The sequence below is a fragment of the Paralichthys olivaceus genome, chromosome 23 (assembly GCF_024713975.1).
Source record: "Paralichthys olivaceus isolate ysfri-2021 chromosome 23, ASM2471397v2, whole genome shotgun sequence".
Taxonomy (NCBI): Eukaryota; Metazoa; Chordata; class Actinopteri; order Pleuronectiformes; family Paralichthyidae; genus Paralichthys; species Paralichthys olivaceus.
Window position 1 is genome coordinate 5,925,668 of NC_091115.1, and position 14,657 is coordinate 5,940,324.

The 14,657-nt window shown below is 43.6% G+C and overlaps 1 protein-coding gene across 1 annotated transcript in view; it reads right to left on the reverse strand.

Annotated features, from left to right (window-relative positions):
• Positions 1 to 14,657, reverse strand: part of snd1 (staphylococcal nuclease and tudor domain containing 1) — a 168,797-nt gene that overhangs the window by 131,173 nt on the left and 22,967 nt on the right. Inside the window, exon 11 of the mRNA XM_069520370.1 lies at positions 9,379 to 9,480. Coding sequence (XP_069376471.1) covers positions 9,379 to 9,480 — 102 coding nt within the window. The remainder of the gene's footprint in view (positions 1 to 9,378; positions 9,481 to 14,657) is intronic.

Below are 14,657 nucleotides of genomic sequence, written 5' to 3' on the forward strand. Positions count from 1 at the left end.
AGACACAATTGTATGTGGGGGACACTGAGTCAGATGCTTCAGAAATTTTTCCTGCAGTTTTTACTTTTCTTCCAGCCCCATCACAAAAAATAAAGAACACATCACATTAAACATCAGACTTCCAATAAGTGCATTCAACCATGAGGGGGCAAACCCAGAACAGCAAGAATCAATTACTTTAGCTGCAAAAAGCCAAATTACAAGTGTCTTTAGTCTGTGTAGACTTTCTGCTGTCCTGATGTCAACGGGGGGGGGGGGGGCTCGTTCCAAACAGTCGTGATTTTGTCGTGTGGCTAGGTTTCCCTCGCAGTGAGGGAGCAGCAAGCCGATTGGCCGATGCAGAGCGGAGCGGACAGGCTGGGGTGTAAGGTGAATACAAATATCTCAGGACAAATAAGAGGAGCCATACAACTAGAAGATAAAGACATCAATTTGGAAAGACATCAACATTTGAGCGCTTTTTTGTTTACAGCACATCGGTGTCGAAGTCGTCGATGTCACTCTTCATCTGAAATATTCCTGTTGTTGTGGACGCGTCTGACCCGGACAATCTCCTGCTGCCTCGTTCATATGCGAGAGGCAAAATCGGTCCATCTCTTGTTTGTGGCACAGGAGAGGCAACTTCGGTCCAGGCGGCACTTACAGCAGGTGATGCAGCAATAACACAACACACCATGGGCAGGTTAAGAGCCATGTGTCAACCATGTCAGACAGATGTGATGGAGGGAACAAATGATGTGGGAACGTGCCGTCATTGCAGAGACACAAGTCAAATGGATTCAGCGCAGACAGGCCTATTACTGAGACGCCAGACAGGACACTGAATGACGTCGACTTGTCTTTAGATGGACGGGATGAGGACAAGGTGACGCGAGCAGAAACAAAGATTCTGTCGAGGTGAAGTGAATGTGCGGTGGTGAATTGTTCGGCTGAATGTGTTGTCTGTATTTTAAGCACAGGTGAAAGATAAAAAAGGAGAGCGGGAGACGGATTAGGGTTTTCTGAAGCCACAGCTGGCTGCACTGCTAAATACAAAAGATTATGTTTCTGAAGCTGCTTTATAGCAGAAAAATAAAATGTGTGGGTCGCTTACTAATGTCGCTGAACAATAGAGTTGCCTTCACTTAGTTTAGCATTGTATAGAGATAGAGATATTGCGTGTAGAGTTTTTTGCACAGCGATATTATCTCAAACATGAAACCGATGGGACAAAATGGAAAATGATAATCTAAAATTAACATCTGCAAACCACAGACAAATTATATTTAATTATTACATGCTAGCAGGGACAATATTTTCATCCAGATTTAAAATTACCTCCAATTTCTCCATATTAATTTTGTAACCACGAAAACAAGCCATTGTCTCAGTCAAAAAGGAAATGATGTGATCCCGACCTCATCAAAGCTCTTCTTCTACTCGTGGCCCCGACACGACAGAGGTTGATGTCTATTCAGCTTTATTGAAAAGTGAAGCCGTTGAAATTAAGAAAAAAATAACACGTTGCTTTATCTGTGGACGCTTTTATGTTCGGTGGCCGTGCGTGGACCAGGAACACGTCACGGATGTGAGACAAAGACAGCTGTGAAAAACAGGAATACAAGAGCCGACAAACATTCTAAAAAGATTTGAACACAGTAAAATATAAAGCTGGAAACCAGTACAACAGTGGTCCCCCCATTAAGCGGGGTGATGACAGATTATAAACTTTGACCGCACGATGTTAGATTAGAGGAGTTCCAAGTCCATTCTCCACGGGCCATCTAACAGATCTCCCTGATAAGGCAAAGCTATCTATAAGAAGCCCCCAGAGGAGAGCGAGATGGAGGGGAAGAGGCAGTGGATGGATTAGAGAGAGAGGGGAGGGGTGATAAGGACAAGGGCAGCAGGACGAGAGCAAGACAAAATTATTTTGTTAGACTGATGTGATGAGCGGCAGGAGGAGACTCAGTTTGCTCTGTTGATGGAAACTTGTTTGTAGCATGTTTGCATAACAATGTTCAGGAGGCTGTATCTGTTGTGTGTTTCTACAAATACACAAGTATCCACACACATGTTCATTGTGTATGACTGTTTCTGTGTTTATATGCATTACATGGAACATAAAGACATTTTTCATAGATTGTATATCGAGATGAAAAACGCTCCCACTATCCAGAAATGAAGCCAAAAATAACCTGGATATGAAATCCACCATCTTGCGGAGTCTGCGCTGTAGTGATCATGGTTTGGTGCAATGATATTTAGGTCCCACTGACACACGCACACGACCAGTCACGGTCATAGACTTCATGTTAGTGGGTGGGACATGGACCGAACTAAGTCCCAGTACACGTCAGATATGTTTTTCTTGAAGATGGTTTCTGTCATTTAAGGTCGTTCTTATCACACTGATAGTTTTAAGCATGAAAGGTCGTGATCGACAGCTGAGACAGATCGCACGAATGACAACATCAGCATTCGACAGTGGAGACGTGTCGTCCATCTTTATACACACTCTGGGGTATCAGCCAATCACAAGCTAACTTTGAGTTGGACAGGAGAGATCTCTGGACACGTTTAAGCCTTGAAGAGGAAAACTAAAGACAGAAGTGATTGGGATGGTGCCTCAGAAAATGAGAACAAGAGGGAAAACAAGGTAAGAAGGTGAAGTGAGAGAAGAGCGCGTGTGTGAATGTGTGGTGTGTGTGTGTTGTGTGTGTGTTGTGTGTGTGTTGTGTGTGTCAAAGAGGTGCTTAAGATGTTGCTGTGTTTTAGCAGGCTGTAATCGCAGCTGGCTATCATTTAATGAAGTGAGCTGCGCTGGAAGAGATGGAGAGGGAAAAGAAGGAGGAAGAGGAGGAGGAGGAGGAGGGAGCCCCATCTGGATCCTCCACCATAGGACTTGGTGGCGCTAAGGTCTACACACTTTCAGACTCTGCTTGAACGCACAAACCTTGAGCTTTCCCCTCAAATCCAAGGCTTTACTCTCACAAATACACACTGCATCAAACACCACCTTGCGCACGGAGCACTCTCGGAGCGTGCGCGCACTCACATGCACACGGACAAGAGGGGGGGGGGGGAACTCTGGTGCTAACAGTACAACACAAGCAGCTGCATAACAGGAGCCACTTTGAGCACGCAGGATTATCCGAATGTGCTCAACCCTGATAAGTGGCTTAATGCAACATTTCCATTGGACTTTTTTTTTCTGCTGAGGCTGAGACCCAGGCGCACAAGAAGCACTACTTATAAAGTTAGCCAAATCAAGCTTTTTGGGATTATGTCACCATGCAAGCGCTGTCATTTCAATGCGGGTGGGGACATGTATATGAGAGAGAGATGGCGGCAGACAGTGGTAGAATGATGGAGAGAAAGGAGCGAAGGGAAAATGCCTCAGTGCCTATTTAGACTACCTTAAAGGGGAAGCTCACAGGAAGTTGTTTAAAGGAAGGAAATACTCAAAAAAAAAGCTGTCGTATGTTTTTGTATTGTCATCTGAGGACATGCTTCATTATTACTTGATAATTAACTGTTTAAGTCCTTATCTCACTTTCAGCTCTTACAATGACTGGGTAACAAAATTAGAAGCTGTCAACACGAAACTAATCGTGGATATATTATTGTAAGAGTTGACGCGGTGCCCAGGACACAATTTCATCACCACCTGAAGCTGTAAATTTCTCTTTTGGAAGACCAGACCAGGTACTGCACCAATTCTTTTTTCTGCCTCTGAAAGCTATTAAATATAGACTCAGCTTGGCCAAAAAAAGAAAAAAAAAAAGCTAATCTTTTGAATATGGATATTAGATATGCTTTATAAAAGATCAAAAGCGCCATGCTCTCCTTATAGATATGAGGAATAGGGGGTTTAATAGAAAAAAAGAATTTAATGTCGCTTTATTCTCCTAAAGCAGAGCAGAGGCATTAAGGCTTTGAGCTTTAGCTCAGCACACTGCGACTCATAGTTAATGCTTAGTCACGTCCTGGAAGGTTTAGTCAGGGGAAAATCTGCTTGTTTCCCACTCCGAGGCAGTTTGTGAGGTTTGAAGGGAAATGTTGTCAAGGGGAATACCTGTAGGTCGATCTGATAACTCAACCTCAGGACGGGAAGGTGAAGCATGTTGATGCAAAGATACTGAAGATACTACGATGATAAACTGAAATGACAGCTCTGCAAGGGACTCAAGTTCTCCTCCAGTTATTCTTTCTGGGAAGACCCCGCTCAGACAAAGTGTTTTCTTTAGAATCCACCAGGTCAAACCCCAATTACCACACCGCTGATGGAGAGGGAAATGAGTAAGTGGACTTCTCTGGAGCGGAATTTCAGGGGGAGTGGTGGTGTTAGAGTCTTCTACTAATGCTTACAGCCCCAAATCTGTCTCAATAGAGCTTAGTGTTGGAAGGCAGGATGACAGAGTAAGTGGGTCGACTACACTCCTCTCTACGGATAATACGGTTACCAGTTTCATAGTAGAATGCAGTTAAAAAATCCCAACAGTTGGTATAAATGATTCAAATTTGATTTATCAAAACCGTGAGTAGCAACAGTCTGCAGGAGCCCAGTGCATCGTGGGTTTGAAAACACGGCAGAGGGCAGTGACCCTTCCTGGTTGTACTTATTATTTAAAATAGTCATCAAATTGGCTGACAGATTATTCCAGCAGGAGAAACACTACAGAAAATGTAACATGCCTTCAGATCAGACCGAAGTAGCACAGATATTAAACATTTACCCATGATCCCTCCATCGGTCCATCCAAACCAATTCTTTCTTGTTGCCAAGGCAGCTGATGGGAGATGTTAGTAGAAATGGAAAAAAAATGCTGTTTCAGGGACTCTGCAATTATTGAAAAAAAAAAAAAAAAAAGATGAAACACTGTGACAGAGGGTATAATTCAGAGCTTTAGCCTTGTGTCTTAGCAACACTAAAAGGAATGGGAGGGACGCAGCGTTCCAGAGCTCTTCCGCTATTGATTTTGCAGAGCGAGGAGGTTTTACTGCTGGCAAATGGGCGAGAGCTCTCCACTTAAACCCAACTCACTTCAAAGAGCTTACAAGCACACACTGGGGAGACCCAACTTCAATACTAATCAAATGTAGTGGAATACAGTGGCATATACTGTACGTATATACATTCAGCTTAATGATAGAGCAGGGAAGTGTGTGGGGCCTGATCTAAGCTGATTTAAGTGATAAAGCAGAAGAGGTAAAAAAAAAAAAAGAGACTCAGAGGACAGCACCTAGTACAGATGTGAACGTGCCCAAGTATTGGAGATGCAATTGAAGTTGTGTATACTGGTAGTATTTCATAATGATATTACAGAGGCAAAGAAATGTCTCTATCAAACGGAAAACCAGCCGATTTTGACATCATGCTATTGTCGGGAGGACGGCCTACTCAGCTGACGTCCTCTGACCTGCTACAGTTTCACGATGAACTGAAAATACTTGTTCTACAGTGTTTCTCAGATATCGATTTATCTGTAGCAGCCCGTCACATTAACCACCATAAATACATTTTCCCTTTTTTTGCAATTTCCTTGAAGTAAAATCTAATTTCATCGTAGAGCTGTACACAGTGCATTGATTCACTCAGTCTCACCTTTCCTCTCTCTCTCTCTCTCTCTTTCTGAGAGTCTGTTATAGCTGCACTGGCGAAAAACAACACAGCACTCGGGTCTTTGCAGGCGGAGCGTGGACATGTGATCAGAAGTGGTCACTCAAGATGCACATGAAGATGCAATCTAATGGCAGGTGTGAACTGACGCAATTACAGCCGAGACACTGGAGCGAGAAAGAGTAAAAGGCAATTTGCGATTGGCATGGGCTGCGACTTGAGGATTTGTTGTGCTAATTAGGAGACCAGGGATGCATTTGTTTTCATGCGGACCAACAGATCCCTGATGACCACCGACTTCAACTGTAGCCTCCACACATTGTGGAGTGCACGTCCTCCTGCTATAAGAGCTCTCCACACATGACTGGATCACTCAGGATGTATTTTAATGCAGATTGTAAACAGAGCCACTGACACAATCTGGTTAAAAAAAAAACGAAAATAACTAAACATGCATTATCACGCTTAAGACACAAACTCCTTTCGACACATAGACGATCATGCGTACTTTCCTCTCCGATAAACACAACAAACAGAGATTTGCCTGAGGCTCACAAAAGCACAGGAACCTTTTCACTGAGTTGACTTTTGAAACACCCCAGAGTGTGAGCAAGCAATAGTGTGAAATCAAGCTCAGAATAAAAACAGCACAGATTGATCTGAGCCATGTCAGATGTTGTGCCTGTGTTTACATGTGTGGAGAACAATTATAACACCAAACAAGAAAAGGTATTTAAAGAGATGTGTCATTATTATGTACTGAATTATTTTGATCCCTTTCTTTGGGTTGCAAACATAAGGAAACAGATAATAGTCACATTATTGGGTTTACATTAGAAGCCAATGTGGATTTTTGGGGACTGATGCTGATATTGCAGAGTAATACTGAATTAATTTAAATCTATAATTCCCAAGATGTCATTATCAAACCCTTATATTTTACAGTTTATTCATAAACGTCATTGTAAATAACTATAAATAAAAAGAACACACAAATAAAACCAACTGTATAGGACTAGATTTCAGAAAATAAACCTTCACACAAAATGCATCATAAACTCTGTAAAATAAAAGCCTTTAAACTGGCAAAGAATAAATGATCGATATGGCCGTGAATCAGCTGAAACCATCACTCAACCGATAAATCAGTTGGGCTCAAGTTTGCATGAGTCAGTATTTGTTTCAGGCACTACAAGGTAATAAACTGTGCATGTATGATGAATTCATGAGGATTCATGTGCTCACACACACACACACACACCATTGAGTTTTAAAGCCAGGATGCAAGTCTGTAAACAACCCCAACATGGTACTTTACACTTATTACACAGCCCCGTGTGAGGTTTGGTGCCACAAACCCGAGCTACGCACACATTTCATCATCATAACACTGCTCATGTTTGTACAGTAATTGTACACCTTGACAAAACTATAGTCTCCCTGTTCCCATCACACTCGTTATCCCCCGAACACAAACACCACAAATAAACAGCAAGATCATTATTCTCGCTTCACTCGTCAAAAGCCGGCTTTCGGCAGAATTTTATGTCATTAAAAAAACATTAATGAGGATGATTAAAATGGCTGCGATGAGAGGCTGGGACAGGGACATGAATCTCACTCCTGAACTGAATGCCAAAAGATACTCTCTTGGCTTTTTGGCTTCGAGTCTGTGCGTGTTTTTGTGTTTACTAGGCTGCAGCGCACATGTTTTTTTTTTTTGCTGTCAGCTTCTGAAAGTATGTGACACGGTTGTGTTTGTTCCATCTCTTATCTGGCTGCTGTGGTTTGGACCCCTGAACTCTGTGCATTTCCTCAGTGCATCAACAGAAACAGAGGCCGAGATTTTAAATAGCACACTGAGAACTGATTTGTGGACGTCTAAGCTCCAAGATCTGATCTGCGAAACGTTGTATTTATGAGATAACGTTTGTCGAGGGAAGTCATTTTGTCAGCGTGATTATGCATAAAAGCATCATTCTGACTGAGTTTTCCATCTATCTGGACTTCCAACTGCATTTTCATGTAGATTTCTGCAAAGTAAGACTCCAATCATTTTCCCAGAATGGTTCCATTGTAATGCTGCTCTGTATCTTACAAGTGCTAAAGTTAGCTATTAACAAAAACCTCATTCATTTAACTATACGATGGTGGACAAAAGCTTGGGCTGAGGCCTTTTCTCCCTGTGTCATTACTGCCAATGTGGACATTATTTCACAGATTTTCTGAAGGGACCCTGGTGTAAAAGACAACCTGCTGTGTTTGCTGAAAACTGGCAAAGTTGGCTACGTTTAAATCGGGACAAAGCCAAACACTGCACCTACTTTACATCAGTTTCTCTTTTTCCAGACCTATAATCATACTCCAATTCAAACTCAACACAAAAAAGCCAGATGTTCAAGCAGTGGTGTGTCTCTCAAGTGCTCCCTGGTTGAGCGCTGGCTTCCGCTGGGTCAGATGTGTATAAATCATAGCGGCGCCCAGGGTGTACACACCCAGCAGATCAATAGACACAAGAGGGGGAAATCAACACAGCTCATTTAAAGGGTGCGTTCGAGCTAATACCGAGCCCCAGGGCATCTACTGAGAGTACTTGGTATTCACACGCACAGAGGGAGAGAAACTGATATGTGGCTTAGGGCTCCAGAAATGTGTGTGTTTGGTTACCGGTGAGGGGGGACTGGGTGTTGGGAGTGTATGTACGGCCACTGGGGGAATTCTTGTTTAGAGCTATTGTTTAATTCATTAAAAGCTGATTAGAGGCAATAAAGTTCATTCACATACAAGCATAAACACAAGATTGAGAGGGCTCTGTCAAAGTCTGTCACACCTAAATTAGCAAGTATACGCAGGGTCTTTTTACCTATTTAGACCTAATGCACCACATGCACGTGTAAACCTTTAAGGCCGGGTGTGACATTTGTGCGTTCTCCCTTTAGAGCCGGATGAGATGAGACGTGTAATTGATGAGATTGATCATGATTCACTGAAATTCTTGTGGGAAAGGAGAAAGGCATTGTGAGAAAAGGCAGTTTGTTTGTTTGTTAGCACTCTTAGCCTGGAAAATGTTTTTAAAGTAGCACTTCAGATGGCTGGAGATCTAAGTGACAGGAAAGATATTGAAGCAGATTAATGCAAATTCTGATTCAGGCGATGTTCCTGCTTAGTGAGGCTCAGTCGGGAAGAGACATGTTAGAGGAGGAGGGTGTTGGTGAGTTTGCTGGATTGTTTTTTTTATCCAAGGGACACATTTAAACTGTTAAATGTTTTTTATTTCATGTCTCTATCTGCTTCAGACGCTGAGAAATTGAAGTGTAAACATTGGAAATTAATCAGAAAACCCTCGGGTTTTAGGAGGTTGTTCTCAAACAATGCTCAGGTTTCTTACATTACACGGTGCCTCAGGTCAGAGTGGGTTGAGCACAGGTAAAACTGCTTAAAAAGGTCGATCGACAACTTGAACATTGCCAGAAGAGGACTTTGTCTTTACAATATTTCCCCCCCCACACAGTGAATCATGTTCGATACAACAAACACACCAGAAACTTCTTACACGATTAAAGAACTGTTGTTCCCTAGATGTAAAAAAAACAATAAGTATCATGGCTATTTACACAGTAACACCCAGGAGTTACGTGCAGCATCAGCAATTAGCTCATTCACCCGGATAACATGTCTCCATTGCGGGAGCCAGTAAAACCTTTAGTTGACATGTTACTGGGTGTTAACTGGGTTTTTTGTTTGACCAGTGGAAAAGGGGCATCGCTGTTTCTTACCTTTTTACCGATGAGCTTCTTCCTCAGGAACTCCCGGGCCTCGAACATGTAGGGGATGTCATACAGGGGACGGAAACGTTTGTCTTTGTCCTTGTTCTTCTCCTGAATTAGGACGGAGGGAGGGCGGAGGAGACAGTGGGGAGAGGGGGGTCAGGAAGAGGATGTGGGGAGAGAGGAGACAGAATAGAAGGAGAAAGTTATTCACACTGCACTTTCAAGGCTGCGCGGCTTAACACATCCGCTGCAGATGCACAAACACACACACAAAAACCAACTCACACATACGCACATTGTACATGAACACAAAACACACAGTCAGCTTGTTTGTTCTACTTCAAGTCCTGCATCCGAGGAGGATCTGGACTCTGAACTCACTGAAACAATGCAGTGTGAACGGCTGCATTTCAGACACACAGTCGCACACACACCTTCCTCAAACACAAACATCTCTCTTGCTGTCAGTGCTGACACATTGCACCAACAAGAAATATAAAAGAAATCACAGTTACCAAGGACACGCACATGCAAGCAGCCAAGGCACAGACACTGTGTTAAACAGATGCATAAAGACGAGCTGACACCATATGTACGTGTACGCAGACGAAGCCACATGCCGCGCACACACACACACACACACTCGCACAGCTGCGCACAAAAACTTCCCTCAATACGCTCACCCACTCTCTGACAGGAGTCGGCCACAAATAGAACCTATTTGCATTTTCAAAGGAAGCTGAGGTTTTTGTTGCTCCCAGTGTACACACACACACACACACACACACACACACACACACACACACACACACACACACACACACACACACACACACACACACACACACACACACACACACACACACACACACACACACACACACACACACACACAGTGACAGGTGCCGTTTTTGTAGGGGCGGGATATAAATAAAAAAAAAATCGTACAGCAAATGACAATGACACAGTGGGAAAATAAACGACAGGCACTAACAGGAGAAATAAGGCTATGAATGACAATACCAGTGAGCTCGCCACCCCTGCCCCTCCCACACTCCTCTATGAGCGCCATCATTATCTGCCATACAAACAGAAGTAACACTCGTCCATATGAACACAAAGGCTTGGACTGATTCCTCATTTCCTCCGCTCTTCATTCATTTTTAATGCCTCTCCAGTTGCTCAGAGCCGCCAGGTGTGGCACACAGATGGGCAGATGGATGTGGAGAGGAGACACGTGGGGAGCAAAGAGGGTGTGAACATGTGTTGGTATGTTCAAGCATGTGCTTATGGCTCCATTAAAGTCTTAAATACTAATTTCGCAAGACAAACTCCCTCTGATGTCAAACAAGTGCGACGCCAAGTGACGTTTCAGTGGCTATTTTCCAAAATACAGTTAAAAATAAGTCAACGAGTTCCCATAACCTTGGCAGCGATGTAATAACCTTTGAGTTTAATAGCTTTCCGTCTTTCTCTTCTCACTCCCTCGTTCTCGTTCCACTTTCACAAGCGGAGTCAGCGCAGCATGGAGCCTCAGAGGTGAGTTAATCTTGCACACGGCCAGTGGAAATCCCACAATGCTCAGCCCTGATGTCCTCCATTTTGCATCAGCCAGGGCATTTTTGTTTTTGTATGGGTCTTTCATCCCTATCAAGTCAGTTGTGGTGGGATGATGGGGCCTTTTAGGAGCACTGCCAGCCACGAATCCACCATTTTGTGCCTGAGCTTTGGGCTGAGCCATCCACAGCTGGGGGATGAGGACAATTTCACCAACGCTCCAGTGAAATCCTCCATTTTTCTTTATGTCATACATTAACGTGACTCCCGGACGTTGGATGAGGGTGTGTTTGCTGGGAGGCTTTTAGACACGGCCCCTGATAATAGAGCTCTGCCATGAATAGGCTATTAGGCCTCTGACAGACACAGGTCAAATCAAGAGGACAACCCCCAACAGGGAAAAGTGAGGGATGAACCTAAGCAGACAGGGGAAAAGAATAAGAAGGAAAAAAAATCATTTCTAACTAATAAGCTTCTTTTTTTTTTTCCAGTGGAAAGGGAGCCATGTCACTGAGGGCGAAGGGTGTAAATGTCAGCACTCTATGCCAATTAGGCACAAGGAGTGGAGGTGCAGACGAGGAGGACAAAAGGTACTTACTCCTCCTCTTTTAGAAGGTCTGTGGGGAATGAGCAGGGCTGATTGGAAGCCGGTGAGGGAGTTGGAAAGCAAGAGAATGAGACAATGAAGGGAAATGTTACAACTATAATTTTAAAAAAAACTCAAGCAATCAAGAGGTAGAAAACATTGTCGATCGCACTCTCCACACCGAGCCGATGTTCCCACTCCGACGTGACCCACTGGACGACTTCTACCTCGTCCTCGCTGATAGTACTCATGTCCTTATGATGGTCAACAAGCTGAAGGGTGAGAGCGTGCTTAAAGACAAAAGACCAGTGGTGGTTTTTAAAGGGCAGCCAGCAAGAGCTTTAGCATGACCACGAATCAATGACGCCTATTGATTTGGAACAACTGTCTTGTACTTCAAAATGGGCCTGGTCTGCTTTACGCTGCAACTACCAACAGGTCCCATGTCAGACAGCTACTGAGGAGAAAACCAAGCATCCCCCCGACAGTTAAGTGCAATCACACCTGTGAGGAAAAAGTAGACTGTGACAAGTATAATTGTTCGACGATGGCAGCGATTTAAACTTCAGTCTCCAGACATGGATAAAGAGATAAAATCATCATCATTAAATTACTCCAACAAGGCAAACTCTGCGCACATCATCCATGAGCTGTTATCGTGCAGCTGTAGGAAGGTTACAAACAAGAGGAGAGAGTCACTGCTATGTCTTAACCGTGACCCGATAACAACAGTTTGCTCTCACTATCCTCGGGGGGAGTTCTGTTCTATTTGGGGTAAATTCCCTTCGTTCCAAATTACCCGTTAAAGCTCAGGAATCATCTTTGACTATTGCAGAGGCATGACGCTAGCTGGATTGTACAGTGTCGCAGGGCTGCAGGGGGGCTGGGCTGCAAATGTGTGGATGCTACCGCTGGAAGCATTTGCAGCTTCTGGAACTTCCAAGGGTGAAATCATGACTCAGGAGCACATCATGCTCTCTGGTGCTTGGGGACTGTACAGCATTACCTAGTTTTGCATTTAACTGAATCATTAGTATTTCTCCTGTGTAAAAAATCTAAAAAACACTGATGTGTCTAGGTCCGAGAGCACTCAGAGTCTTGTGCATTTAGTATTATATGCATAACGACATTAATTGTGCATGCATAAACATCGAATAGCTGCAGAGGGTTGCAGTGGAGGGAGGGAGGGAGGGGAGGGAGAGAGAGGGAGAGAGAGAGAGAGAGAGAGAGAGGAAAGGGGCGTGTATCTCCTGAAGCAAGAGCATGAAGGATATTGCTGGTTGTAGTACTACAATAGAAAATCAAATTAGAATTTCTGAATAATCGCTCATACGGCAGAATACAAATAAGTCATTACTTAGTGACTTCTCACAACATGGCTCGAGAATGAAACAGCGTTTCAGAATGAAATCAATCCGCAGCACGACGAACAGCAAACAGCTTCTCAACTGGTGCAGGTAAAATGACTGGGACAGCTGTGACAGGTGGAAGCCCACGTTATGATCCTGCTGTCATTAATGAGGATGTCATATGAAAAGAAAATGTGTGGTAAAGCATTAAATTGGCTGTTTGAGCAAGGCAGCTGCACTGTGTGGTGCTCGAATGTGCAGTGTCGTGTTTATAATTGTTCGAAGAGACAGACGGTCAGACTGGCCCTGCAGACAGACATGGTGATGCAGTGTTAGACAAACTGCAGAGCTGTCTGCAAAACCAAATGTCTATTATTGCTAAATATATGACACAAGTGGAAACACAGAATATCTGCACAGCTTATACATGGTGATTAGGAACATGATGCATTATCTCAAACCCCCAAAATCTCCTTTTCTATAACGAAACAAGTTCTGCACAAACAGGTGGAGTGTACACGGTGCTCCAGATACCACTACAACCTTCATCTATCGAAAGCAACAGTGACCTCATCTCCCAATTTAAGCCCCTTGACTAACTTCATCTCCTGCAGTAACACAAACACGGGCAAGCCAAGTCCTTGCTTCTTCAACAGTGACAGCCAAACAGAGCCAAAAAAATATATATTCAGCCAGTGGTGAGGAGGGATACTGGCTACCAATCTGCCTCGGCCAGCCGGTGGCGTACAAATGAGTCATGCAGCAGGGACGACCCTCCTCCCTTGTCATCCTGCACCAAAATCCGAGGTCGAAGGATGTCATGATGCCGGGCTGGGGGCACGCTGAGGGCACACACATGGCCAGACATAAGATATGGAGGATGTGGAAATCAGTGAGGAGGAGGAGGACGGGGGGGGGACTGGATAAAATATCTCAGCAGCACAAACTCAGGAAAGAGCAGATGGGGTTTTTCTTAGTTAATATTTGGTTCTTGTAAAACAGTATCTTCTCTGATGCATGTTTTCAATTTGAAGAACTCTAATTTAACAGTGATAATTGCCTGCAATCTAATCAGAGTTTGTCTGTTCATACCAACAACTCAAGAGGAATTCACAACAACTGGGACATATCCGAACCGGCAAAATCTCTCCAATCTGTTCTTTCTAAGTTGACATCTTCGTCTGCATCTTCCGCATGCACGGCTCCTCATTTTACATCCTGAGATATTTGTATTCTTCTGTTTCCTATCTGTCGTGTGTAAAAACTTCAACATCAACACACTCCACTTTACTGGAGGGCTGACAGGAAAAGTCCTGGAACATGTCCACAGCAACCGGCTCATTTGCATTCTCACACTTGAGTCTGGACTTCAGTGCATGTCTAAAAGCAACTTTAGTGCATTAAACAAACTAGAACCAAAATTATTTTAATAAAAGGGCCAAAGCTTCCTTCTAAATTATGACCTCAATATACTGCGGTTATTGTCCTCTTGCTCCCAAATGTTATTGTTTTTGTTTGTTATGGAGTAAATTTTCTGGCCAACAGGATTTATCTTCAATTCAATTTTATTTGTATAACGCCAAATTATAATTCACATTATCTCAAGAAGGTGGGAGACCTTAAAGATCATAGAGAAACCCAACAGTTCCTACGACGAGCAGGTTAATGAAGGAAAAAAACTCCCTCATTAACTGGAAGAAACCTCCAGCAGAGTCAACGTGGGCGGCCGTCAGCCTCGACCAGTTAGGGTGAGTTGAAGAAAAAGGGGGGGGAGAAGAGACAGAGATATGGGG